Consider the following 27,220-nt stretch of genomic DNA (forward strand, 5'->3'; position numbering starts at 1 on the left):
GATCAGATTTTAAGGTGCTTCTGATGACATACAAAATCTTGCATGGAAGTGCCCCTTCATACCTGTCTGATCTCTTGAGCCCTTATATTCCACCTTGCACCCTTCACTTTAGAAAAGCAGGGATCTTGTTTTAGTTAAAAAAAAAAAAGTAAGCAGGCTGCAGGGCCTTTTCCTACCGTGCCCCACTACTTTGGAATAGCCTACCTGCTGACATCAGACAGTCCCACTCTGTAGAGGTTTTTAAATTAAAACGTAGAACGCGTTTAGACGGCCTAACATTCAGTTAATGTCAGGGACTTGTGTGTGTACCACGACTTGATTGGTGGGTGGGTTTCAATCTCAATTAATTTATAAGCCCAGTATTCCAGTGTAGCCCATATTGTCCTGCCAACGTCCCCTCACCCCAACCGGTCAAGGCAGATGGCCGCCCACCCTGAGCCTGGTTCTGCTGGAGGTTTCTTCCTTAAACTTAAGGGGGTTTTTCCTCTCCACTGTCGCCTAGTGCTTGTTCAATGAGGATTGCTGTGTTCTCTCTATGAGTTTATAAGTTCATTCTTATTTTGTGAAGTGCCTTGAGATATTTCTGTTTAATTATATATATATATACTATATAAATAAACTTGAACTGAATCTCGAGTTTCCAAAAATGAGCCAAACACCCTATGTGAAGTGCAGAAGCTGACCTGACGGCTGCTCCCTTCATTCATTTAGTATGGGGGGGTGGGTCATGCAGGGGGAGGTGGGTCTGGGCATGCGCAGTGAGCTCCGGGGTTGTTGTCTCTCTGTTGTATAACATGGAGGTCCACGTGAACCGCCAGGCAGCCGCTAACAAACCGCGACGATTCGTCACGATCGCTGTCCAATCAAACGGAGGATAGAAAACCCCTCAGTCCAATCAGCGTCGAGTAGGCGGGGTCATGGTGCGCCGGCCTCACGTTGCACAAATGTGTCAAGCGCTCCGGAATAGGTGACGATTTAGCTTCGTGACTGGGGTAAAACTCAAGAAAACAACTCGAATAGAGGCAAATTTAATTTTCGGACATCGTAGCTGAGACCCGCGTGGAATCGAAAAGGTAAATATTCAATCACAAGTCCAATAATTTGATGTGTCGTTAGCAAGGTGGCTAGCTAGCTACCTCGACAACCGACCCAAGAAAACAGTGTAAACAAGCAAAATGTATTCGGAGTCTTGTATTCTTCAGGCTTGTTGTACTGTTGTGTACGTGATTATTGGAAACATGTGAACAGTGTGTTACTTGAGCCACAACATCGAATAACTCTATAGCTACTATTGACTTGTGCAACGCCTCCGTGCCCCGGTGCTTCCAGCTAGGTCTCTGTCTGTTTGGCTCCATTTGACGTATCCGACCATGTTAGTGTAGTGTTTCTCTAACAATCTATAAGTAGACATGTAAACAGCAACAGCAAACAATAAAATCAGTGCTGGACGGAAAGTAGCATCAGAAACTTGCAGGCTTGCTTTGATTGTACGGACCAGGTTGTTTTTACAGCTCATGCTCTGATCTGACACACACCTTTTCTCCTAACTCAAGTCTTTGCTGGCGGACGCGTGTCCATTTTGTCTAAATCTGTATTGCTATTCTCTAAAAACAAATCACAGTGTTATTACTAAATATCTGAAAATAGCTCACTTTGTTCACGTCCATTTCAACGCTGTCATCGTCAGAAACAGATTTTTAAAACGTGTAAACATGAGTGAGGCCAATGGTACAGATGGTATTTGTGGGTGCATTTTGCGACACTCGTATCAATCATATCTTCAATCCTCACTTGATTGTTGCTGGATAACCATTTGGTTTGATATCTGTCTCGAGAAAATCCGACCTTATGTGAAATAAAGATTTTAGACCAGTCGTGTTCACGTAATTAAGAAAGGAAACTATTGCGAAAGTAATTTAAACATCTAGTTTCGACAGGTGTAGAAAACCTGTTCCTGTTTCTCTGCAATTTGCTTTTCAGACTAACAGAGAAAGACGGTTATTATATTTAATTATTTTTACACATACTCATGTCAGGCATTTATTTGCTTGCTTTAATATTTCACTTGGCCTTTTAATTGAGAGGTTGCTGTTTGATATAATCGGTCTCATCAGTTTGTATTAAGGATTAGACTTCATGACTGACTGAGAGAAGAGGATTTTTATGTAAATGGATGTTTACAAAACATTATAGATACGTCCACGTGATCGCCACAGGGGTGGGTCTCTTCCTCTTCACTTATCTTGTATACAGGTGAGTGCAGGAGTACAGCTGTCACAAAACCTCTAACCAGGCTGTGTCTTGTCTAAGATTCAACACTCTCACTGGTTGACTTTCTTGTGTCAAAACAATTTCTTGTACTTAAATCTATCAAAAACCAGTTAACAGAGTGTTGATTCTACTGTCGTTCAAAGATTATATTAAATGTGAAGCAAACAAAGGTGCTTTAAAAATGATACATAACAAGCAAAAATATCATCTTATTCCCAAACTGGATTTCTTTGACTCAAGGCCATCATCACATTTTTTTTATTGAGTCTCTTGTGCTGGTCTTTCAATTTATGGTTTCATAGCTAGTAGATGTACTTTAAAGTATGCCTAAGTAGTAAAATAGCATTGTTTACACCTGATCAGAGTGAAGCCTGAGCATGAAGACTCAAATTCACCAAATGTATTGTAGGTCTTAGCATTGCTAACTTTGTAAATGTCTTATCTAATTTAAAGCAACACTGAAGCTTAGACTTATAATTAATAATATCTGTATTTTACAATTGTGTTGAGTCTTGGTTACACACACTATTATTTGCAGTACTCTTTTTGTAGCTGGCCATATGTGTGGCGGTGGTGTATTACTAAGTGCTGACCTTGTGCTTTCATTAGTTTTCAGTGGAGTAGTGCCGGCTTCTCCTTCAAGCCATATGTGGGTGGTGACTGAGGGTATAGAGGTTACTGGGTTCGTGTGGGGAGGGGATAGTTAATGAGGTCAGGTTTGTTTTGTGTGGAAACAGGTTGTTACTGAGTTGAAGTCTCTTAGAGTCTTTTTCAGTCTTTAGAACAATAACACACGATATAAAACAACCATTGGTGTTGACTTAAAATCATCTCTTATCTACTTTGTGTATGTTCACTTTGTCTCGGTTTAATGACATACGTTTTCAGGTAATAAGCTCACTATACAACTTACGGCTTCATGTACCTCAAGCCCTTAAATTTTAGACGTAATAGAAGTCAGTAAGTACTTTGTTAGCTAAGTTTTTTGCCATTGCCATGAGCTACTGTCATTATGTTCTTTGCAAATCTATTTGCAAGTATTGCATGTCTGAGCATCCTGGAAAAGGGATCCCTCCTGCTCTTCTTGAGTTTTCTTCTTTTTCCCTGTCACAGGGCATTTAGGGGAGTGTTCATTTAGAACAGAGTGTGTCATATGCTGTATAAATGGTGCAGCTCCTAAGACAAATTTGACTTATATATATAACATTGTACTTAACATGACTGTTTTATGAAGTGTTTGGTCTCATGTAAAGTCATATAGTGGAACAAGGTTTATATTGCTTTGAAGCACAGTTTAATGCATTTGTGATGTTGCATGTGTTCACCATGCAATTAAATGCATCACTGTTGGTATCTTTAAGATCACAGTATTCACCTTAAAATCCTAACAAAGCTAAACTCTGTTTTTACAGGCAGGATAAATCACAGTGCTGCTCTGTTTGGGTTTTTTTTTTAAAGTCACATGTATCAATTTAATGTTGTTGTGACCATTAAACAAAACTGATATACTCACATGCAATTCAGCACATCATCTTGTAGTTTAAAAGGCAGCATGTTTGTGTATAATTAAGGCAAGACCACCACCTACCCTAACCACAGTAACAATGTCTCTGTGTCTGTGCATTGTACACACTCACTACCGGAAAAATGTCTCAAGTAATAGGAGGATGGTTTTCCACGCTTTGAATTGAGCGAGCTGGTTATGTAATCCTGCAGTGACGACCTGATGAACGATGCAGGATATTTTCATTGGCTCCTCTTTTTGCCTCTTTCTGTCTCTCACGTCACTGTCGTGTCTCAGTGCCATGTGTGCGTGGTCGTAGCTGCAGTTTAATGTTTGTCAATGATATTAAGACAGAAATGAAAAAGCTAATTAACTCTTGTTTCTGGAGTTAATCTGTTTGGTTTCTGGATAATATACCAAATAAACAACAGGGATTTTGAAATATATCTGCTTGGTCAATGCCAGATATATATAATGTACTGAGTATCACATTGTAGTTGTTATTAGTGATCATGTGTCATTGCTGCCGTTTGGCATATTTGTACCTGGTCTTGGCAGTGTTGGTGGAAAAAATGTGTAAATCATAGAGTGTAATGAGTCAGTTTGAAAAAAGATGGAATTTAAGAAATTAAAAACATCGTTATTGCACAGAACATTTAATTTGTTTATATTTGGAAAGAATGAGCCTACTATCATATGGAGACATAATCAATGTTGATTAGTTTTTTTTATTTTTTACTTTTAGTTTCGCTTTTACAGTTCTGTGGCATTTTTTCCTCAAACATGGCACAAATCTCAGACTTTTGATTTGGGATTTTCCTTGAACCAGATTCCATTTTCCATGGCAGACATTTGCACATTTCAAAGCAGGAAAAACATATATACAATTATAAAAGCCACACCTGGATCTGGCGCAGCTAAAGGAAATGCAGTAATTATTCATGTTATTAGTTACACTTTTGCTTTTCCTAGCCTTAGACTGTGTTTCCTACTCCTAGTTCCTGCTTGTTTTCACAGAGAAAATCAACTTTGTTCAAAACAGCCAATATATACAATTTGAATGGATCCAGATTGTGGGATTATATCACAGACTATCACAGGGGCAAGGGAGGAGCTGTTCATGGATGCACATTTTGGGGACACAGCAGAAACTTTTCAGTTGGGAAAAGATAAAGGACGGTGTTGTTGCCATGTAATCTGTTTCATAACATTTTTATTTGTCATGATGCTCTAGTGTTTTTACCTCTTACTCGGAGCAGGAGCATGCACTTTTAAATTTTTGGCCTTTTAACATAAGTGTTAATTTACATTTTTTCTCATTATGTGTTTTAATACGACTCTGTTAACTCTCAGAAAGATTTGTTTAGCAGGCACAGAGGTTCCATAGATAAAACAGGTTGTTCATTCTTCTTCTAAGTTGTAAATTCAACAAACTTTATTCTGACACAATTTCTTCTTTCTTTCTATCTTACAGTGGTCAAGGCAGAGCCGTACATCCAGCTTGAACTCTGATTGAATGAACCGTAATTTATCATCACTACATGGAACCCGCTCCCTTACTTGAACATATGAAGACCTTTACTGTCACTGTAATTGTACAAATTACTATTGATGTGTGACCTAAGTACGGCGATGCCTGGGGGTGACAGTGGTCCAGATGGGGAGGAGCCTGCATTACTGTCAGCCAGAGGAGAAGGTGGATCTGAGGGGAGGGTGGTATCAGGGCAGCAGGATGGAGGGGCACAGTCTGAGCACCTTATTGGAGAGAAGAGTGGAGTTTCAGGGAGAGAGGTGGGGCAAGAAGATGACGAGTTGACTAGCAGTTCACATGACCTCTCTTCCTCAGCCAATCACAGTCCTGGGAGCACCACTGGATCCACCTCAACTTCAACTAAGAGGTAATTGCCTGAACTGTGTGCCCTGACTCATAGGCATATATTACCTCCATAGCAAGTGACCCAAGTTCTGTCACATCTCCTCATTCACCTCAAAACTGGTTTTGTACTACAGAATATCATAGCAATAGCACTGAGTGTCTGAATATCAGCTTGCAGCATTCTAGTAGACAAGCCTATGCGCTTCACTGTGTCAAGTAAATCAAGAAGGCACCTGGAGTGCAAAGTAAATTTTCAGACCATAGTGGCATGTGCAATAAAACAGGGGCTGTCTGAATCCTTGAAATAGAATTAATACATAATTTGTGCTGAGTGAAAATCACCCAGAACCACTTTCTGATTTTAACAAGCATCAACTACTGTATATTGTATCGTCTTCTGCCTGTATAAGGCCTGGTCTAAATATGCTAATTTCATTTTTTCTTTTTTGACTGTGTGTGTAGCAGTGAACATGCAAATGGTGGCAAAGGGCAAGCCCACAAAGAGGTGATGGTCACAGTGGCTGAGATGAAGAAGAGGCTACCATCAGACAAACGCAGTCGCAGCAAAGCCAGCACTGTGGAAGCCTTAAATTATGCACTTCACTGTGTCAAACAAGTGCAAGGTAGATAACATAACTGGAATCATTCCTTTGTTTTTACACATTGTTTTGTGAGTGTCAGAGTACCTGATATTTACAGTAGCATGTGTGTTTGTGTTGTCCTGTGTAGCAAATAGCGAATACTACAAGCTGCTGATGAGAAACGGCCAGGATGAGAGGCGAGATGCCACTGTTTGCACCCTGGAAGAGTTGGAGAGAGTCACTTCTGAACACACCCTTAAAAACACGGTAAACACACATGCACACATAAAACAAAACACGCAGGAACTGTAGCAAACCTCTGTTTTCTACTTACATACATACATACATACATATTTTGGCCTCATGTCTGGGCGGCTGTGTGAGGGTATGCATGTCTTTGCTTTTGTGTGTGTCTGTGACTTGACTTGCTTGTATCTTTCTACGTGTGTGTGTGTATATGCCTGTTTGTCGGTGTGTAGGACTCCTTCGTGGTGGGTTTCTCCCTGACAAGTGGGCGCGTGCTGTACGCATCAGAACAAGCTCCCAGCATCCTTTGCTGCAAGAGGAAGTTCCTAGAGTCAGCCAAGTTTGTAGAGCTGCTCTTCCACCAAGATGTAAATGTCTTCTACTCACACACGGCGCAGCCGCATCTCCCACCCTGGAGCAACTCGCACACAGGTCTGTACCACTTTTTTTTTTTTTTTTTTTTTAATTTAAAGTTTAAGTCTAGGTCGAGAAGTTTACATTTCTAAATTCAGTTTTACTTTTAAAATCTTGTGTATCTAACTAATTAATTTAATGTTAATCCTTTCTTTAGTAATTAATATTTTCATTAACATTATAATAACACGCAGAAACAAAAGACAGATAACAGATGAAGCTCTCCATTCTTTGTCTCTACAGCAGGGGTTCTGTTTGACTGTGCACAGGTTAAGTCTTTCTTCTGCAGAATCAGGTTAGTATCTTTATTCTATAATGGGACTCCACTAAATTACCAAATAACCAAATCTTTGTTATGTTGTGCATAGAAAATATGAATTTTAAGAAATAGCTGTAAAACAGGTATCTGACATTAGCATTACAGTTGATAGTAATAAATTATTAGTTAATCTTCATCAACTAGTGTCATTAGGACACAACAGGACTTAGATTAGAGTATTACTTTAACAGGCAGTATTGTATATATGACTGACGTATACTGTATGTTTTAGGGGTGGTAAGGACCGTGAGGGTGAGATGCGGTACAACCCATTCCGAATCACCCCGTACCTGCTTAAGGTGCAGGGAACAGGAAGTAGTGAGGAGGAGCCATGCTGCCTGGCACTGGCTGAACGCATAATATCTGGATATGAAGGTAGGATTGTTGACTAAACTTTTTTTATGTGATTGATACTTTTTTATTTATACTTATAGAAGAAGAATAATTTCATCCTTATCTTTGGCCTTAACCAAATTTATATTGCAACTGAATTCACTACTTCTTTTCACTTGTGCTGTGTAATTTTTATTATACAAAAGTATTCATATAGTTGCATGTAAGAAAATAGAACTTTAACATTGATATTATTAATTCATGCAGCACCCCGAATCCCTATGGACAAGCGCATCTTTACCACCACACACTCTACTGGCTGTGTGTTCCTAGAAGTGGATGACAGGTCAATACACACATAAACATATGAGCAATCAGACTTCACATTGGGCTTAGCTTCAGCAATGTGAGAGTCAACATGTTGATGAAGCTAATTTAATGGTTACTATCCATAGGGCTGTGCCGTTGTTAGGATACCTTCCTCAGGATCTGATTGGCACATCATTGCTGACCTGCATTCACCCAGAGGACCGGCCGCTCATGCTTTCTATGCACCGAAAGGGTAAGTGTCAGAGGAGAGGAGTATGTGGTCAAAGGGCTGAATTAGAGCCAACATTGTAGTTGCTTATTAGTATATTGTGATATAAATTTGTCATTTATTTTCATTTAATTCCACTCATGGTTTCACCCAGTGTTGTCTTTATAGAATAATAAGTCTACAACATCTTCACCTCTCTCTTGTTCATGTTCACACAAACATTTGTACCATGTGCAGTGTTAAAGTATGCAGGCCAGCCTCCCTTTGAGCACTCTCCAGTGCGTCTGCGCTGTCAAAATGGTGACTACATCACTTTGGACACTAGCTGGTCGAGCTTCATCAACCCCTGGAGCCGCAAGGTGGCCTTTATCATTGGAAGGCATAAAGTCAGGACGTAAGGAGCAACACTAACGCACACGCACAAAGATAAAAATAATCTAAAAGTGTATTGTTGACAAATTAAGACTCAGTATTTGTGTACTCAGATAAAGGGTTTGGTATTTGCATGGTAACCCTAGCTCTGTAAAAATCGCCTGTTTTATGTTGCCGCTAAGAGACTTCTTTATTTTTTTTGTTTTCTCACCAGGAGTCCACTGAATGAGGATGTGTTTGCTGCTCAGACTAAAGAGGATATTCCAGTCACTCATGAGGAAATAAAAGATCTGCAAGCAAAGATCTATAAGCTTTTCCTGCAGGTAACTATTTCTGTGCTGAAATTGAGTGTTCAGATTAATTAAATTAATGTGAAAACTTAAATACTAAAATTGTCAAACTCGTTTTGTTTAGATCTCTGTGGAAGTGGTCATTTGGGTTTTATGGTTGCTGATCTCACTTAAAGGTTGAATGAGTTACCAATTAGATTAGAATGATCAATGTGGGATGTAATCATAGCTTTTAAAACAAACCATATGCTGGACATGTGCATAGAATAGGTGTACACATTCAAGTTGAATTCCTGGTGTTCAAATATGACTCAAACACACACATGGACATTGATCTTTGCTGTTGCCTTGAATTTTTTCTTTTCATGTGGGCTTTTTTTGCGATAGCTAAGTTTCTCCACCCTCTTCACCTCTTTGCGTTTCTTCTCTACAGCCGGTCCACAACAATGGTTCTAGTGGCTACGGTAGTTTGGGAAGTAATGGCTCTCATGAGCATTACATCAGTGTAGCTTCTTCAAGTGACAGCAATGGCAACTTATGGGAAGACACACACCGGGAACCGGTAAGACATCACTTGTCAAGAAGTTGACGGACACCCAGTTTGTCCAATCAAGGTTGATCATACTGATACATTGTGGGTGTGTGTGTGTGTGTTTATTATTGCAGATGACTTTGCAGCAGATATGTGCTGATGTAAACAGAGTGAAGAGTTGGGGACAGCAAGCGTTTCTGGATTCCAGCCACAAAATTTCTTTTCTTGGCAAACCTTCCACAGGTATTGCAGCCCAACATTAACCGTAAAACAAAAAATATCCTGTACACTCCTAAACTAGCAAATTGTCAAGATTATTATTATAAAATTATTAGATAAAATGGTCATTTCCCCCTCAGCACATCTGCCTCCTACAGCCTCCAACCCTGAGATCAGAGATCGTGAAGAAAGCAGGAAGCAAACACACATTCCGTCCTATCAGCAGATCAACTGCGTCGACAACATCATCAGGTGTGCAGTTGCAGTGTGGTCTTACCAGTCATCTAATATTATTTCTGTTTTTGATGTGCTAAAGAACCTAATTCTATGACTACATTTTGAGTGTTTGTGTACATACTTTCCTGAACTTTAGATATCTGGAGAGCTGCACAGGTTCAGCTCTTAAGCGAAAGAGTGAATCTCATTCACTGGCTACTTCTTCTTCGTCATCCTCCACTGCAGAAGAAGACAAGCCAGCTGGAGCTAATGACGCAGTTCAGGCCAGCTCAGATGGTATAAACACACAAACGGATAGCACATGAGTTACCATTTGGGTCAAAATCTGCAATCTTCTTTGCAAAGGCAGCACTAACTGATTGTTTCGCTTTGCAGTCATGGTATTGGACAGTGAGGTGTCAGTGGGCCCTACAGCTGCAGCTGTAGTCGGAGCACCTCTGACAGACATTACAATGTCCACTAAGGCAATGAGCGTGGTTTCAGTTACCAGTCAGTGTTCATACAGCAGCACCATCGTACATGTGCCTCAGCCTGAGTCAGGTACATTAACATACCCTTACATCTGTAAGATGTAATTTAGAAATGCTCTGTGTCATTTTCTTTTAAAGATTTAAGAGGAGAAAGGAAAAGCCATGTACTGTAAAGCGTCTCTTGAGCATGCTTCTTGTCAATGTTCCTTTGCAGAGGCCACAGCACTGGAGGATGCACCAATGGGCAGTGAGCCTGCTGATGCTGCCCCGACCCCTGTTCGGCCAACCCCAAGCCCTGCAACAGAGGAGAGAAGGTTTGTAGGTCTTACCAAAGAGGTGCTATCAGCTCACACCCAGAAGGAGGAGCAAGAGTATGTGGATCGCTTCCGTCATCGCATCCTCCAGAGCCCTTACAGCTCCTATCTGCAGCTGGACAATAGCTCCATGGCTCACTCCCACCACCCAGGTATATAAAGTATTTACGTGTAGCCATCTCATTGAATAGGGAATCTGGTTCAGTAAATGCTAAATGCTAAAAAGATTGAGGGAAAACCAGTATGTTTGGTCAAACCTATTTACAGCTTGTGTCCATCTCACTACAGGTGACTACCTACGTCCTTTGAGCGCTGGTGGGTGGAACCGCCCTCGGAAAGGAAAGCCCAGACACAAACGCCCCAAACCCCAAGGTTCCTCAGACAGCTATGCCTCCCCACCTGGCCCAACTTGCTGTGTCCTTGACTCTTCCTGGCCCTCTTCGGAGTCATCCCAGCCCCAGATAGGGGCGCCATACAGCCAAACATCCCCGCTCCAGGCAACAATGTTCCCTATCATGGCGACTCAGCCTGGTTCAGAGCAGCCACCCAGACCTCAGCACCTGCCTGGAGCGACTCCTGTAGTGCTGCAGCCTCCTGACCAAACGCAGCTCAGCTACAACTTTAACGTCATGCAGCCTGCTCAGAGCCTTTCAGGCATGCAACCAATTCAGATGGAGCCGATTCAGGATATGCAAAATATCCCAAACTTTTACAACATGCAGCCTATGGCACCAGCCCACAACATCAACCCTTACATGACTCCAGTCATGGCTCTTATCCTGCCCAACTACCCAACTTTCACTACAGGCTACCCGTCCATTTACCAACCTGCCGTACCATCCATGATGCCCCAGGCACCGGTCAGCATGACAGGCTTTGCTACTGGAACTGCACCCTTCCCACCGCCCCAGTTCCAAGCCCAGCCTAGCTTCCACCCTCAGACTTCTCCAGGCCCTTTAATTTGTCCACCTAGACCCAGCTCTTCTGTCGGGGAGGAGGAGGAGGCAGCTGGACCTCCAGCTTTATTCTCTAGCTCTCGGTCGAGTTCTCCGCTGCAGCTGAACTTGCTGCAGGAAGAGTTGCCCAAGCCAAGTGAAGTGCAGAACAGCACTGGGCACAACCATGCCGAGAGCCTCCACGAACAAAATGCCAATGAGGTGAGTCCAGAACACGGTAATATACTGTATCTCGGGCGGTATTTTCAGTATAGGTACTAGGTTTAGTTTTCACTGTTACACTTTTTCATTCTCAGGGTGACGCCCCCAGTGAGTCGGGGAACCATGATGCCCAGTCTACATCCAGTGAACTGCTTGACATGCTGCTGCAGGAGGATGCCAGGTCTGGAACTGGCTCCAATGCCTCCGGGTCTGGGTCTGGAGAGTCTGGAGGCTCCCTTGGATCTGGGTCTGGATCTGGTTCGAATGGAACCTCCACCTCTCACACTGGTGAGAAGAATAAACACACACATAATCTTCCCCCTTAGTTGTCAGTATTCAAAACGCTTATATTTCCAGTTATCTTTTTCAGACATTAAAGATATTATAATATTTAACCTGGCGGACTGAGCACATGATTCCTATTATCGTGAGATTAGTACTTATCTTTTCACAGAAACACTTTGTTTTGATTAGATATTATATGAAAGCACTAACAGCCCTTCAGGTAGCTTTCTAGTTTCAGCATTACTATTTGAATCTGTCAGTAATGTCAAACTCTCTGTCCCAACAATACAGTGTTCCTAAACTGAAACTGATCAAGCCGTCATTTCACCTCACATGGGTGAACAGTAAATGAAAGCTTTTTTATAGAGTTACAGCAAAAATGATAATGTCCAGACGAGGACAATGACTGATGCAGATCGCATGGTGGGTTTCAGGCAGCAGCAACAGCAGCAAATACTTTGCCAGCAATGATTCGTCAGACACGTCACGCAAAGCACGCAAGAGCCAGGAGACACCAGCAGAGCCCCAACACAGCTTCGACACCCGAGTGGAGAGCTCACTGTGGACCATGATTCAGAACACTCCTGAACGCGTGATGATGACGTACCAGATCCACACTAGGTACACACACCTATTTCCAAGGAGATCCAGAGATGTCAAAGAATTTTAGGGAAACACCTGCATCACTAATTGAAAGAAAATAACCATGATTCAGAATGTCAACTCATACATAGCATCATGACATTACTTTCCTGTTGTCTCATTCGTTCTCTTCAAAACTTGAATGGGAAAATATAATTATCTGATTCAAACCTTTGTCAAAAGAGAACAGCTTATTAAAGCAAAAGGGAACTTCTATTATCCATGGCCATGTTTCGATCTGATTGTGAACTGACATTTCAGTGACAATGAATTTGTCCTGGATGTTGTATTTCCTTTTTCCAGAAACCAGAATGAAGTATTGGCAGAAGACAGGGAGAAGCTTTGCGCGTTTCAGCCCCTCCAGCCATGGTTCAGCAAGGAGCAGAGAGAAGAGCTGGCTGAAGTCCACCCCTGGATCAAGCAGCACACTATCCCACAGGAAATTGACACACAGGTAGGGCTCTTTACATAAATCCTCACATTTACCTCTTTTAGTTGATCTGGATGCATGTGTAACCTGTCTTTATGTGCCTCAGGGTTGTGTGAGCTGCAACGCAGGTTCAGGAGGCCCCCACTCTCCTCACCCTCCTGTCCCAGACAGTTCATCCCCACTGGAAAGTCCTCAGCTGGACTCTATTGGACCTGAGGTGGACACTTAAGAGACGAGGAATCATTCGCACACAATTCACAGTGAACCAGCCCTAACAGAAATCCACCCAGAAAGTCCAACCATGCATCTCATCTGACCAATCTGCAGGAGTGGCTCTCCAGGCCTACGTTTAACATATTCTGCTGTCCTGAGTAGTCCCTGTGGAACGGGGAGGCACGAGAGACGGCTATTTTCACTGGCATTTTCTCTCAGTCAGCCTAATCTGACTTTATCAAACAGTGGGATATTTTGCCTCTCTTCTTTTTGCATTTATTAAACCCCTGTAGGGGTTTACTTTATATTTAAGACCGGCCAGATCCTTTGGCACTATGAGCCACTTGATCCACACTATAGACAGAAGGTCCCTTGGATGCTGCCTCTGACAATGAGAACTGTGTCCACACATTCTGTGTGCAGGATGGGTGTGATCAAGGGAAGGACAATAGCCAACAGCATTGGCCCCGTTTTAGTATCAGAACACATGCTTCTTCAGTGATGGAGTGCGGGTTGTACAGTATGTTAATTGTTAATTGTTAATGAATTGTATTTTCTTATTCCATAGTTTTTGTTTTTTTTCTCCTGTCCAGAGAATCAGTTTCTATGTTTCTCTGACTCACGAACAACAGCAAACACGTTGATCACGTCAACTTGAATTTAGTGCAACAACACAAGTCCACCCGATTGCTCCAGACTTCCTGTAGCGAGTTCTGTCTCCAACCAGTGTCCTGCCCGGTCGTGACCTGACAATACCTGTAGCTTAGCTCTATAATTGTAAACAGTCACAGCGTGGGCCCCAAATTTCCTCCAATCTCGGGTTTACTGACGGTATGAATTTCCTCCTAGACTGTGTAGATGTCTGACTGGCAGTGTCTGTGTGAAAGAAGGATACAGAGAGGACCTGAGAGACCCAGTGTAGTTCTGCAAATGTTGTCATTCCATTGTACTGGATTGCAGGTGAGCTTGTGAATGTATGTGTGAGTGCCAGTGTACCATCGATTGCGAGCTGCTTCATTCGATACAGTCCAACAGTGCAAGACAGACCAGGGTTTTCTACTGTTTTTAGATTGAAAGGATATTATAGTACAATGTATTTTATAAAAATGTACACAAAGCAGACTTCACAAAGTGTATAAAAGCCATTTGTCTTGAATTCAGGGACTGTTTATTTGTGACACAAAGGAATGAATAAATGAACTATGACCTAATTTGTGTCTGATTGTTGGGAGCAATATAAAGTGTAGCTATACTGATATGGATCCCTACTATCATGTACAATGTGTTCGCCTACATCTGTCAGTGCTACTTGTAGGTAAAGCAAAATAAAACATTAAAAGCAGTAAATATCACAGAAGTCTGTGATTGGTCAACTTGCTTGAACCTTCATCTGATAAAAGTACAAAGAAAAGATTTTCAGTGATTTCACTGACAACACGCTGAACAAAAGTTGAAACGGAGGCAAAATAAGATAATAAAAAAATGGTTTACAGAATATTTAAGTAATATTATTTGGTGATTCCAAAAATTAGCAGGTTCATTGGTAACAGGCGTGGGAGGCATGATTAGATATGACAGTAGAATACACCCAAAGGATCAGCCTTGCAAGCAAAGATGAGATTTCAGGGGTTACAGTGTACTTCTGTACAGGGTATCTGCCAAATTAAATGCGCACAAATGCATAAAGTCTGAGCATCAAGCTAAACATTTTATACATTGCATCACTGACCAGTTAGCATACAGTTAATCAAAGCCCAGAGGAAGCAATTAACACACTTCAGTGCTTCAGTCCAGACCTAAGATAGAATATGAGTAAACAGAGAGGAGCAAAGTGGAAATGGTATAATGATTGAGGCTGCAATAACTGATTATTCCCATTTACCCAGTCAAGATTGTTCAACTTATATACACATTTCTCCCTCATTTAACATTAAATGCTTGGCTACAACTCCCCTCTAGGTGGTGCTATGATGCCATGCACAGTGGTCCCAGTCCAGTCTTTTACACTGAAGTATAATACTGGCATTTTGAAAACATGAGACTGTTGGTTTTCTGTATTTCACAACAAAGCATTTAGGCAACATGGATTTCCTTTCTCTCTGCCTGGATAGGCGGCAGTGTGTTTCATTTGAAGCGCTGCCTCTGGACCAGCCAGTGACTCCAGTTACATTTTTTTCCTCCTTTGTTATTTTCTCACTTGGAAAATTTCCGCATCTCTGCAAGAAGCAACACCAATATGGTGGTAAGGAGGGTGAAAACATGAGAACATTCAGGACAGCTGGTTTAGCGAGTGTGTTCATTACCTTTGTCAAGATCAATGACTTTAGGCTGAGTGTTGATGTGGACTTTCTCTTTGAGCAGGTTGTTCTTGAAATCTAAAATCACAAGCGAGAAAGTCAAAATGTGCACACGGCCAAGGCACAAGCTGGCGTGTACTTGCATTCCTACTCACCAAACCTTCTCTCGTCCTGAGTGCACACATTCACCTCAGCAACGTCCATCTCAAACTCTTCTGAGCTGCTGTGACTTCTGCTGGACCTATAACGGCGAGTAGGAGACGACTGAGGTTGTGTTTTGGGGTAAGACAATAGGAAAATGTCTGTGTTGCTGTTTTTTACAGCACTCACCTCATGGATGCCTGAGGATCAAACTCTAAAAACACAACAAAACAAGATGAGCCAAAGCCAAAATGACTCAAAAAGACTTTGTAAGTCACCTATAATGAGGCCGAGGCTTTACCTTTGGTTCTGCGTCTGCGTGTGATGAGGATGATGATGAGGATAATGAAGGCCAGGAGCAGGAGGGATGTGAGGATGTAGCCCAGTGGAAGGAGAAAGTAGTGTCTCTGGTCAGGCACAATAACATTGATGACTCGCGGTGACTCAGCCTTAGTGGTGTCTGAGTAGTGCAGAGATCACAGCGGTCAGCATTTCTTTCCTCCCCCATTCTTAATCTTTTCTCTTCGAAACAGACCAATGTATCATCATGAGGTTTACTAAATGTAATAAACAAGACCAGACCTTTCACTGAACAGCCGTGAGTAACACTGAAACCATCAGCCCATTTAGTCTAATAAGAACTCCCAGTTACTGTACTGTACTTTCTGTTGCTTTGAATCCTTCAACTTACAAGTTAGAAATAACAAAGCCACAGTTCAAAGCTTCCGTATTAAATACCTATTCTAAACCTGTGTAAGTTCTTATAAAGACTAAAATAACTAACTGTTGCTATTGAATATTTGGCGCTGATATCCTGGTGCCAAGAGAAGGATTTCTAACGTCTGTTTTAGTTTTCCTCTGAAATGTCACAACATGTGGTATGAAAATTGCCACTAGGATGAATTTACTGTGGAATCTTTGGTAATCCTTTGACATTTCAGCCAGTATCACTTAGTTCGTCAAATGTTTGACCAGACATGTGAAAAACCGGCGACGGTTCCGTCAACCTCAGCTTTGGCCCAGAGGCGTTCGAGAGGTTGTATTTAATGTGTGTTTGCAGTGGCAGACTGCATTTAATACAAGGAGACTAATGCATGTGATCATTGGCACAGAGGTTTCTCTCCAAGAACAAAAAGGATTTTCATTCTGTGCATGTGGCTGCATGCATGTGAGTGTGCGTGATGCCACATAAGCACCAACACCTTGCTAATAGTTTCAGTGTCTTTTTTTTTTTTTTTTTTTTACATTTTCTGGCTTTTAAAGGTGCTGAATACATTTCCAGGGAAGAGCCAAATAATTAGCCGGTCGCCGTAGGTGATGTGTGCGTTTCTGCTGAGTGTTGAGAAGCAGAGCAGGAGGAGGAGGGGGGGGGGGGGGGGGGGGCTGCTTTCAATTGCTCCATTTGAAATGTGCAAGGCAAGAAACATCTGTGGAGCTCAGACTCAACATATCTGAGCCAAAATGAGATCCAGACAGAAAGTCGTGCTGTGATTTACTTTGCCTGGCAGTAAAACACAGAAAGTTGAGAAGGGGGAGGAGGAATGAAGGAAGGACAGAGAGGGATGGAGCGGAGGAGCAGAGCCAAGGCAGAGGAAGGGGACGGAGAGATGTTTCTCTAGAGGCCTTGCCTAGCGATCCTGAAAAACAAACTTCCAACACGGACAGAACTGCAGCATACACCAAAACATGTTTAGACATCCTCCGATCCTTTCATTCGGTTTCAAGTGATTTTCTCCCTTGATTTCGTGCCCCGATGGAAACAGATGTATTTGTGTTTAGACTGGCTGCCCTGTCCCCTCTCTGCCCGAACTGCATGGAGAAAAGAAATAACTCTGGTGGGAGGGAGGTGACCTACATCTCTATCGCCTCTATCCCTAAACATGAAAGTGGGGTTAACATAGGAGAGAAAAACTCCACCTCCGGTGGGGAGAGCAAAGGCAGCAGGGCAGCAGTCAGAGAGGGCAAAATGAGAGGGAATACCGAGACACATGTGCATTAGCGTAGGAGATATGATGGCACAGAGTCAATCCTATGTTAGCCATAAATCAGTTATGAATCTTAGTTCTAATAAGCACAATTCCCATGCTGCAATCCTACTGCATTATTACAGTTTGGGGAGCGAAGGATTAATTGTGTGGGCAGAGCTGGATTTTAGTCCAAAGACTGTATCCAAGAGATTCCAATGAAATGAGATCGGTCTTCGTGGCATTTTCAGATGGACTCAACCGCAGGCATTTCTCCTTTCCAAGCCTCTCCCCAATGATTTTCCCACATTGACGCGTCTGCCATTATTAGCACCCACTGGAAACTCAGACACCTGCACCAGAAGCTCTCTCATTCTGCAAGAATTTGAGGTGAGCAGCTGATCGTGCCAACGTGCCAAACTTCATTTCTGTCTGCTCCCACTCGCTCTCCTCTCTTCTCTTCTTCCTCTTCTCCAATATGCAGTCACAGAGAGAACTGTTTTAGTTTGGGTGCTGAAAAATGTGACCTACACAAATCAGAGAGTGGTGCAACGGACAAAATAAGCCCACCCACCCACCAAGAGCTGTAACAACTTCACACACTAAGAGAAGAAACACTAAAACCAAATCTGTCTTGAGTAGCACCATAATGATTAAATAGTGTGGGGGGGGGGCTTTTGTTTGAAAGAAGGTGAAATGCACTGAGGGTGAGGCTTTTTGAGGACTGGGTTCAGAGAGAGTATGTGTGGTTTCAGGGGTCTGGCGTCAGACAAGCTGACATTGCAAGAACAAATCTCTCATGAAGCAATAAGGATTTTGTTTCTCTCTCTCTCTCTCTCTCTCTCTCTGCTCCTTTAATCGCCGCTTCCTCTGCTGCAACTTTCTGTTTGGAGAAATAAGCCTGAGACGAAACATGGCAAGGATGAATGAAGACAAAACGAAAAACTGCAGAGAGGGAAAGAACAGATGTGTGTTAGTTCTCCTGATTGTACACATGATAGTTGCTCTGAGGTATAAAACATTCGGTCCGCTGAGGCCCTCACACTGACAGTATGACTACAACCGGAAGAAACAGAGAGTGTGTGTGTGTGTGTGTGTGTGTGTGTGTGTGTGTGTGTGTGTGTGTGTGTGTGTGTATTTGTGTGTTTGTTACCTTTGCCTTCACTGGGCAGTGCTTTGGCTCGCTGGGTGGTCTGAATCACTGGTGGCTGCACTGTGACCTGGAACTCTCTTCTCTCATGCAGACCACAGTAATGATGGTGGAGGTGGCAGGAATACATGCCTTGGTCTGTGGGCTGTGGGTTGAACACACAAACACACAAATGCACATTTTACTGCGTGTAATGTAATCTGTGTGTCTCAAGTGTGAATAACTGAGATTGGTTGTAAGATGAATAATAAATCTAGGAGCAGCTACATTTGGTGAGATGGTGCAAAATTACATTAAAAATACATTTGTCTGACATTCAGCTGAGTGTTGACTGTGTGGAGCTGGAAATCTGGCCCTGTTCCACAGTGAGGTTGTCGAACTCCAGAGCTTCCCGAACTTGTATTTTAACCTAAATGTACTAATTTATGAGCTGTATCACAAAAACAAAGCAAAACAAAAAACACTGGGAGTCTGCTTGCTATGAAAATTGCACAATAAGGCTGACAGGGAATCCTTATGGACAGGTTTTGTATTGCTGTGGTTCCTCTATTGTTTTTTTTATTTTTTTTAATGATGTGCTTGATCCTTATTTTCCCAATGGAGCAATAAAATTTGCCTTGACAAGACATTACATTAGATTACTAATGAAAGTTCCATGTGCTCTGGAAACACACATAAACAAAGCACACTCTAAACATTACAACTAAACCACACTGATTCATAGTATGGGTAACCCCAGTGGAAAGCGTAGTCTTTACCAAGTATACCTTTACTGAGTGTAGAACTACCAAACCCCTGTGGTGTTTTCTGTTTCTCTTTTAAGCTACTGTCATTTTCCACACCTGCAGATCAGATATGGTAAGTGAGAAGTCTCCCTCTGAGAAGGCCTGATTGCTGATGTTCATCTTCTTCTGAAGAAACAGAGGTCCGTAGCTGCGCTGCTCCCCAGACGCGTACAGATCCACCAGCCGGTCAGCACGGTCGTGGCGGATTCCTGGGGACTGACGGTCCCAGTGAACAACCTGGGAGACAGGGAGATATATCTTTCAGTATCATCTAAGCCCTCTAAATTAAAGGCTGATTCTCTGAGGAAAAAACACACACACACACACACACACCTGCTGGTCCTCCTCCTCATTGCTCCAGTCGGTCCACACATTACGCCTGTTGATGCATGGCAGCACCACAGTGCTCCCGAGCAGCACCACGTACACTGCCTTCTGTCCATCCCAGTAACGCTGCTCTTTACGGCCTTTGAGATAAGTGTGACAAGAACAATGGAGTCAGCTTTGAAGTTGTTGGGGATGGTGAAGATGCTGATGCACACGTGTGTCACATACGTGATTTAGTCACGTTGAGCTGTACTCTGACTGTCTCGTAGAGGTGGCAGTAGAGATGGTGGAGGTTGCAAGAGTACAGACCTCTGTCATTCATTGTCACATCTATAATAACATAGGAAAAAATAAAGAGAATGCAAACATAACATAGTTAATGGGTTGTTGATTATGTAGAATTATGTTTATATTGTATGTCACATTACCTGTTGACCATTTTAGCAGCAGAAACACTAAACTTTTGTGGGTGCTACAGTAGGACTGAGAACGCTATTTCACCTTTTATCAGTTAGTCAAATGTTGATTTTGGCACATGAATGAAGACCACCTCTGCTAACATCATAAAATGTATGTTTTTATGTAGATAAACATTCACCCTTAGGGGTGAAGAGTACAGGCAACAGGAAATTTGTGTTGCATTTAAGGAAATGCAAACAAAATCTATTAGATATGAGTGACGATCTTTGCTAAACAATTAAACCCCAAAAGTCTTTTTGTATCAACAAAAAATGGTAAATAGCAAACAGTAAAAATGGATCGCAAATCTTTTCATAAGACGACAAATATGAACATATTTCCTCCAGAAGCAGATCAGTTTTGAGAATTAGATAAAAGCTGTGCTGTAGTAAATTAGTCAGAAACATCAACAGACATGAGAGTCACAGACAGTGAGTGTGACCTTTGATGACCAGAGAGAAGTTTCCATCCCTGAACGCTGTTGAGGTGATGCCAACCCGGCCGAGGTTGTAAGAGTTGTAGATCCTCTGGTCTCCAGCAGAGAACATGTCAACCACCCTCTCCATGGCATGGTCAGGGTGGGCCCGGTACATGTCCCAGTGGACCACCCTCTGTCTGTCCCTCACCCTGTCCCTGGTCCACACCATACGGCCGCTCACACACTGCAGCACTACCTGGGAGCCAGCGGGGGCGCTCACATTGTAACCTGCCACCACCACACTGCTGCTGCTGTCGGACTGACCTGATACTGAAGGACAGAGAGAGAGAGAGAGCACAGGGTTGCTTCAGCATTTGTTATATCCTTAAAGAGAAATGCATAAAAACAAACTGCAAAGAGGGGGCATACCTGTAGTGAAGAGGCAGGCCACAGGGACTGAAAGACGAACAAGATAATCACTTAAACAGACCAAGTCAAACAGCTGCTGCATGTTGTGTTAATATTTACTGATGGGAGGAAGGATCTGTTCTGATGAAACTGCTGCTGAGGCTATTAACACAATTATCAGAGGCGTGTGTAAGAAGTAAGATCTATTAACTGCAGCCAAAGAACTAAGTATATAGTTGAAAACAATAGTGGAAAGTCTGCTCTTTGACTAATATGTGTAATATATGGAAAACGGACTGAGTGAAACTCATCTGTGAGGAATGTGTTTGTGTGTGAGTGTGAAGCTGAGTAGGACCCCGAATGACACAGAGGGTGTGGGGTTGAAAAGCACTGAGTCTGGGTTTATTATCAGCCTGAAGCAACTTAAATCAACAATGTCTGTCTCCAAAGGAACTGAACTTTATTTTTATACTTCTAAAGCTATAAAAACTGTAAGATTAATCCAGGGAAAAGCAAATACTTAATGACCTGGGAAATACTTTGAACATTGATTGAATCTAACCAGTACTGGTGCAGAACAGCATAGTTTTAAAAATGATAGTGTTAGTACTTAAGTGTTAAGTACTTTCCGTAATTAAGGACATAACCATTATAACTATCAGATTCAAAAGCTATGATCATCAAAGCAATGCAGGCACCAACGAAATTCCAGTCTACTTACTGTGGATCAAGAGGAGCACCTGAAAAACAATTTCCTCCCTGCAGCTCTTCATGTTGGTCATTTTCTAAAGCACGGAGACTTGTCGAGGCTGTAAACCTGGCTGACAACCCTGAGAGCAAGAACACATGTATTGTTTATCCATCCACAACAGCAGCAGGACTTTTTAGACTTTGAAGAGATTCACTGTGCTCGGAAATCAACACAAAACCAACCAGAACCCGGAATAAAGTGATCCCACCCGCTAAATGAAACCAGACACCAAAGTGCACATCCCTCCTCTCGCAAAACCCCAAACTTAACTTGTTACTGTTCAAAATCTCAAGAGGGAGATTGGCTTGTGCACAGTGTAGACTACATTTCTGTAAGTTCTTGAGCTTGTATATATTTCTTCTTTTTTCCTCCTCTTGGTTGTGACATAGCAACTAAATCAAACTAATTAAAGGTTAGGTTTGAAATCAACATGTAATGAATTGAATTATTAATGGCAACTAAGTTGGATTACTTTTACACTTTTGAGCTGAGACACGCAAGTGCTTAATAAACATTTCAACTTTAAATGAAGTAAAAACAAATAAATAATAAGAAAGAAAGAAGATGTGAACATCTGACTGGAGTGCTACTTTTGTCTGCATGCATTATTGTTTTATTGTATTTATTTGGGTCAAATTTAGGCCATGTAGCCTAATATGTGCATTAATTATTTTAACATTTAATTTTTTCATCAAAACATGTATGTTAAAATATCTGTACCTAAGTCATTTTAAAGAGCACTTAATAGGATTTACTTTATAACTATATGTTTACCTACAGTCTAGGAGCACACTGTGCTGCACTGGTTTATAATGATCTCTTTTCTATTGCAGCTCAATAACGACCCTCAGTGGCCAATTTCTTCACTTGCATAATTACTGTGGATAAACCAGGGTTTCTTTTCAAGGCAAGGTGTATTTAATTTCTCAATTAACGAGTACGTGTGAGGTGATTTATCTTTCTCTGTTTTACACAAAACAGTAGTTCCCATACCGGGAGTCGAACCCGGGCCGCCTGGGTGAAAACCAGGAATCCTAACCGCTAGACCATATGGGACTGGAGACCGGCAGCTTCTCTCACTAATTTTCACCAAACATGTGCCTGTTCGATAATTGGATAGTTACCATAGATTAGTAAAAATGTTGACGTCCCAGTGTTAATTGAATTATGGCAATAGACCGGATCTTTTAAATAAAATAAGTAATAATCTGATGGTAGTCAGAGCGCGGCTGCTCAGGAACAACGTTCCCGCGGAACTTTGCTTTCGATTTGTTGACAGCCGGCGCTTTTCGATGTTACACCTCAGACGGTTTCCCTCAAACAAGCGAACTCATTCAAGGGTTTGTAACTGGTTGTACATTAATGTAACAAGTGCAGGTTTTTTTAGTAAACGTCGCTACATTATTCATATATGGCTTCTTAAATATACTTATACTATCGGAATATTGATGTTACACTTATATTAATCTTTTGTGTGCGGTTGTTTTAGTGACTGACTGCGGCATTCAGCTAGCACGCTTGCTCGATGTCGCAGCTAACTTAGCCAGCTAATCACCCGGCTAACTTAACAGAACATACTTGTACTTACTTTTCTAATAGCTTGAAGTTAATTTCACATATCAGGAGTTTTGCTTAAGCCAGTCTACTTTCTTTACAGGTCCTGTGCTAAGCGTTAAGAGATGTTTTTGACCAGATCAGAATATGACAGGTGAGTGCAACTCAAACTGCTTTGTCATTTATCTAGCGTTTCTTAGTAGGACTGAACAAACTAACGAGGAAACAATGATAAGAAGTTATTTCTGCGGCAGCTATATCATTTTACTCTTGGTGGATATCTGGATGTACTTTTTAGTCAAACCCTTGATGTAAGTTAACTTTGTTGTTGTGTGTGTTGCAGGCAGTTAGCTAGCAGCTAACAATCGAGTCTCAGTAACAAGTTCGCTTTCACTTTCGGTCTCGCCATTTTTAATAAAACTTTTAATTCACCAGGGAAACGTACTGTTATTCAGAACCACAATATATAATTTAGAACTATTTCCTCAGTATAGTCAGTAAACCTACTGTTTCCTGGTCATGGATGCTTTTTCTTATTTCACCATTATGAACATCTTGTTTGCAGAGGTGTGAACACCTTCTCTCCTGAAGGAAGATTGTTCCAGGTTGAATATGCCATTGAGGCTATAAAAGTGCGTATTAAACACATTTACTTGATAACTAAACCGTGTTTGATACTACGGATTGAAAACTAGCATTGTGTCTGAAACTCATGTTTTTTTGGTCTTCCCTTGATCTTCCAGTTGGGCTCCACAGCCATCGGTATCCAGACATCAGAGGGGGTGTGTCTGGCCGTGGAGAAGAGGATCACCTCTCCCCTGATGGAACCCAACAGCATTGAGAAGATTGTGGAAATTGACAGTCACATTGGTAAGAAGAACAGCAAACTGATTATCAACTGTCAGCGGAAAGCACAAATTCGCTGAATCTGAAACGAAGATGAGTATGTGAATGATTAAAACTTACACTATGTTAACTAAAAAAATATTTGCTGACTTCTGCAATAATAAAGTAGGGACCTGTCACTTTGCATTCTCTTTTTAAGAAGTCGATCTTAATGGAGCAATTCTTGAACACAAGAGTTTTGGTTTCTCAATAAGGTGAAGGAGAATAAAACTGTCTGTCAAGTAGTGTATCTTTGAAGTTGATTTTGATATTTACTGGCTCTTTGCTCAGCTTAGACTAATATTTAGCACTCTGTGTGATTTATAATTCAAAAAAGTCTTTTGGATTCACCTGACACACCAATTGATCCCACGTGTTTTAAAGGAATGTTTCTCTGTACTAGTGATACAAAGAAAGGCCTCACGTGATGTTCCATTGACTGGATGCAGTTCATGTCATATGGCTTTATATGTGACTGCTAAATTTTATTAAGGTCATGATTACAGCTCTATCTTTAATACAAATGCTCATTTTGATAACACAGAATGACAGTACACTTCTTACATATGCTTCAGGCTGTGAAGGATATCTTTACATACTATATACTTTTACAATTTTTGTTTCTGCCCACCTCACAGGTTGTGCAATGAGTGGCTTGATAGCTGATGCCAAGACTCTAATTGACAAAGCAAGAGTGGAAACACAGGTATAAATCCTAAACACTGTCTAATATCAACAGTTTGTTTACTTTATTTACTATATTACCCTGAGGTTCACCTGTATAACTTCCTTCATAGAACCACTGGTTCACATACAATGAGACAATGACAGTGGAGAGTGTGACTCAGGCTGTGTCCAACCTGGCGCTGCAGTTTGGAGAGGAGGATGCTGATCCTGGTGCCATGGTCAGTGAAATATTTAGTCATTCAAACATCAGGCTAATAAGATTTTTTAGGCAAACAATTTGATGGTGTTTAGGTTTACTATAGTAACCTGTATACTTCTTCTGTCACTCCTCTGTTCCTCTGTTCTGTCGTCTGTACAGAGTCGACCATTTGGCGTAGCGCTTCTCTTTGGGGGAGTAGATGAAAAAGGACCCCAGCTGTATGTACAGATTACTTTTTGAGCATCATACATACACAGACATAAAAATACATTTGACCATCCGGAGTCTTAAATCTTTTGTGTATGCAGGTATCACATGGACCCTTCAGGAACCTTTGTGCAGTGTGATGCTCGAGCCATCGGCTCAGCATCTGAGGGAGCCCAGAGCTCTCTGCAAGAGGTCTACCACAAGGTACCCACCACTGCATGTTTTTATATTAAACAGAAAAAATAGCCGTGCAAGTTATGTTTAAAACTCTTACCTTGTTAGTTGGTAAATCATTGTTGTTGTTTTTTTAAGATTTTGTGAATAAGAACATTGTGTAATTTAAAAAAGTATGGTGCCAATGACTAAAAATGAACAGAAGTATCTTTTTTTTGTCTGTTCCTCTCTGCCTGGAAAAGTCAATGACATTAAAGGAAGCCATCAAGTCATCTCTCACCATTCTGAAGCAGGTGATGGAGGAGAAGCTGAACGCCACCAATATTGAGGTTTGTTTCTCATTTCTCTGAATATTTGAGTTTACTTGAGTGATGTAAAGTCTTTGTAGACATTTCAAGTTTGTATTTGTCCATGAAAATCTCTGGCAAAAACACATTTGCACAGTTATTTGTAAAGACACACTGACTGATCAGCCCAGGATCAGAATGGTCCCGTCTTAAGCTTGATTGGCTGTTCAGTCTGTGACATTAGATTATGCGCTGGTATAATTTGCATACATAATAGTTCACGGTTAAACACAGATACACAGACAGTAAGATCACAGCTAAACCACACAAACAACATGTCATTGGTGTGGAACTTCTTTACTGTGAAGCTACAAAACTCGCAATTTCTAATACCTAAGGCCAGAATATCCAATAACAACCTCAAAAAAATGTAGTGCCTTGCTAATTGTTTCTGTTTCTGTTGTCTGCGGCACATGTTTACATCTGGAAAAGTACAAACACTGCACTTTCTCTTTACTTGGAGGTTTGTTTAAAAAAAGAAAAGAAAAAGGTTTATCCACTCACTTTTATTTGGAGATTTGTTTTGAGTGACAAAGATGAAAGTGTTAATAGTTTTTTTTTTTTTTTTTTAATTACAATTCCTAAAGAAAAGTTACGTGTTTGTATATGCTGTCAATAATAGTTCTTAGAAAGAAAATATGAATTTTAATCATTACATTTAAAAAAGGAAATTGGATTCAGACAAGAAATTACAATTGGAGCATCTCTAGTTATTTGGACTTTAAGTTGTTCAGAAACATGCTGAAGCAATTTTAGGTTTGCACGGAACTGCATGTTTAAAACCTGGGTTTCATGCAGACTGTCTAAATCTGTGTTTGTTCACTAGCTGGCAACAATAGAGCCTGGGAAGACCTTCCACATGTATTCCAAAGAGGAGCTGGAAGATGTAATCAAGGATATATAGAGAAGCAAAGACTTGAAGTCTTGGTTTGAGCTCCGTACAAGAGAGGCGAGGATGTGAAAGGATACCTGGGCCGAATGTCACAACATCACCACAACTTTCCGTCAGCACATTCTCCCTCTTTCTGCATTCAGATTTTTTTACATGCATAAGAGGTTTCTCTTTGTAATGTGGTAATTAACTTCTTGTCTCTCAGTATCAGCTCTGTAAAGCTGACTGACCAGCGCTTTCAACTGAGTGGTAGAAAAAAAGGGGGGGGGGGATTTTTTTTGTTACAAATCAGTACTGCAATTAAACAGTTGTATTCAGAAAGTTATCAGACT

The 27,220-nt window shown here is 41.4% G+C and overlaps 3 protein-coding genes and 1 non-coding gene across 6 annotated transcripts; 2 read left to right on the top strand and 2 right to left on the bottom strand.

The window, feature by feature from the left end:
- Nucleotides 1-917: 917 nt before the first annotated feature.
- On the top strand, nucleotides 918-15,037 carry per3 (period circadian clock 3). 3 transcript variants are annotated; one of them, XM_026347342.1, is made up of 22 exons: nucleotides 918-1,073; nucleotides 5,250-5,673; nucleotides 6,117-6,274; nucleotides 6,381-6,499; nucleotides 6,712-6,910; nucleotides 7,136-7,187; nucleotides 7,444-7,586; nucleotides 7,812-7,890; nucleotides 8,000-8,106; nucleotides 8,320-8,476; nucleotides 8,669-8,777; nucleotides 9,178-9,306; nucleotides 9,411-9,519; nucleotides 9,636-9,747; nucleotides 9,869-10,008; nucleotides 10,108-10,272; nucleotides 10,417-10,668; nucleotides 10,805-11,673; nucleotides 11,769-11,961; nucleotides 12,393-12,579; nucleotides 12,904-13,054; nucleotides 13,137-15,037. In XM_026347342.1, the coding sequence occupies exons 2-22, from the start codon at nucleotides 5,387-5,389 to the stop codon at nucleotides 13,257-13,259; spliced, it is 3,840 nt and encodes a 1,279-aa protein (XP_026203127.1). In that variant the 5' UTR covers nucleotides 918-1,073; nucleotides 5,250-5,386; the 3' UTR covers nucleotides 13,260-15,037. The 3 variants fall into 3 exon arrangements, with proteins under 3 accessions (XP_026203127.1, XP_026203125.1, XP_026203126.1); XM_026347340.1 differs by having other exon boundaries at nucleotides 6,114-6,274; nucleotides 13,137-15,036; XM_026347341.1 differs by having other exon boundaries at nucleotides 6,114-6,274; nucleotides 7,139-7,187; nucleotides 13,137-15,036.
- Nucleotides 15,038-15,229: 192 nt separating this feature from the next.
- Nucleotides 15,230-22,119, bottom strand: LOC113153649 (matrix remodeling-associated protein 8-like). Its single transcript, XM_026347343.1, has 12 exons — nucleotides 21,914-22,119; nucleotides 21,214-21,240; nucleotides 20,809-21,114; nucleotides 20,136-20,237; nucleotides 19,914-20,047; nucleotides 19,638-19,817; nucleotides 18,799-18,940; nucleotides 15,983-16,141; nucleotides 15,871-15,895; nucleotides 15,696-15,781; nucleotides 15,547-15,618; nucleotides 15,230-15,459 (listed from the first exon to the last, which is right to left on the bottom strand). Exons 1-12 carry the CDS (start codon nucleotides 21,972-21,974, stop codon nucleotides 15,437-15,439), a joined length of 1,317 nt encoding a protein of 438 aa, XP_026203128.1. The 5' UTR covers nucleotides 21,975-22,119; the 3' UTR covers nucleotides 15,230-15,436.
- An 808-nt stretch (nucleotides 22,120-22,927) lies between these two features.
- trnae-uuc lies at nucleotides 22,928-22,999 on the bottom strand. The gene has a single exon. It is a non-coding gene; the product is annotated as a tRNA-Glu (tRNA).
- A 209-nt stretch (nucleotides 23,000-23,208) lies between these two features.
- Nucleotides 23,209-27,213, top strand: psma5 (proteasome 20S subunit alpha 5). The gene is made up of 10 exons (XM_026350154.1): nucleotides 23,209-23,283; nucleotides 23,601-23,651; nucleotides 24,063-24,129; nucleotides 24,241-24,367; nucleotides 25,021-25,088; nucleotides 25,180-25,287; nucleotides 25,428-25,486; nucleotides 25,577-25,679; nucleotides 25,892-25,978; nucleotides 26,823-27,213. Exons 2-10 carry the CDS (start codon nucleotides 23,623-23,625, stop codon nucleotides 26,898-26,900), a joined length of 726 nt encoding a protein of 241 aa, XP_026205939.1. The 5' UTR covers nucleotides 23,209-23,283; nucleotides 23,601-23,622; the 3' UTR covers nucleotides 26,901-27,213.
- The last annotated feature ends 7 nt before the right edge of the window (nucleotides 27,214-27,220 follow it).

This window comes from Anabas testudineus, chromosome 5, assembly GCF_900324465.2.
Source record: "Anabas testudineus chromosome 5, fAnaTes1.2, whole genome shotgun sequence".
NCBI classification, from domain to species: Eukaryota; Metazoa; Chordata; class Actinopteri; order Anabantiformes; family Anabantidae; genus Anabas; species Anabas testudineus.

Bases quoted from the DNA above. Each gene is read 5' to 3' on its own strand.
- per3 (XM_026347340.1), top strand. From the start codon at position 5,387: ATGTGTGACCTAAGTACGGCGATGCCTGGGGGTGACAGTGGTCCAGAT. The intron at 6,500-6,711 runs GTAAACACACAT...GTCGGTGTGTAG, and splicing joins AACACACCCTTAAAAACACG to GACTCCTTCGTGGTGGGTTT. The intron at 13,055-13,136 runs GTAGGGCTCTTT...TATGTGCCTCAG, and splicing joins CACAGGAAATTGACACACAG to GGTTGTGTGAGCTGCAACGC.
- LOC113153649 (XM_026347343.1), bottom strand. From the start codon at position 21,974: ATGACCAACATGAAGAGCTGCAGGGAGGAAATTGTTTTTCAGGTGCTC. The intron at 21,241-21,913 runs GTAAGTAGACTG...TTCGTCTTTCAG, and splicing joins GGTGCTCCTCTTGATCCACA to TCCCTGTGGCCTGCCTCTTC. The intron at 15,782-15,870 runs GTGAGTGCTGTA...TCGCCGTTATAG, and splicing joins GATCCTCAGGCATCCATGAG to GTCCAGCAGAAGTCACAGCA.
- psma5 (XM_026350154.1), top strand. From the start codon at position 23,623: ATGTTTTTGACCAGATCAGAATATGACAG. The intron at 24,368-25,020 runs GTAAGAAGAACA...CCCACCTCACAG, and splicing joins GGAAATTGACAGTCACATTG to GTTGTGCAATGAGTGGCTTG. The intron at 25,089-25,179 runs GTATAAATCCTA...CTTCCTTCATAG, and splicing joins AAGCAAGAGTGGAAACACAG to AACCACTGGTTCACATACAA.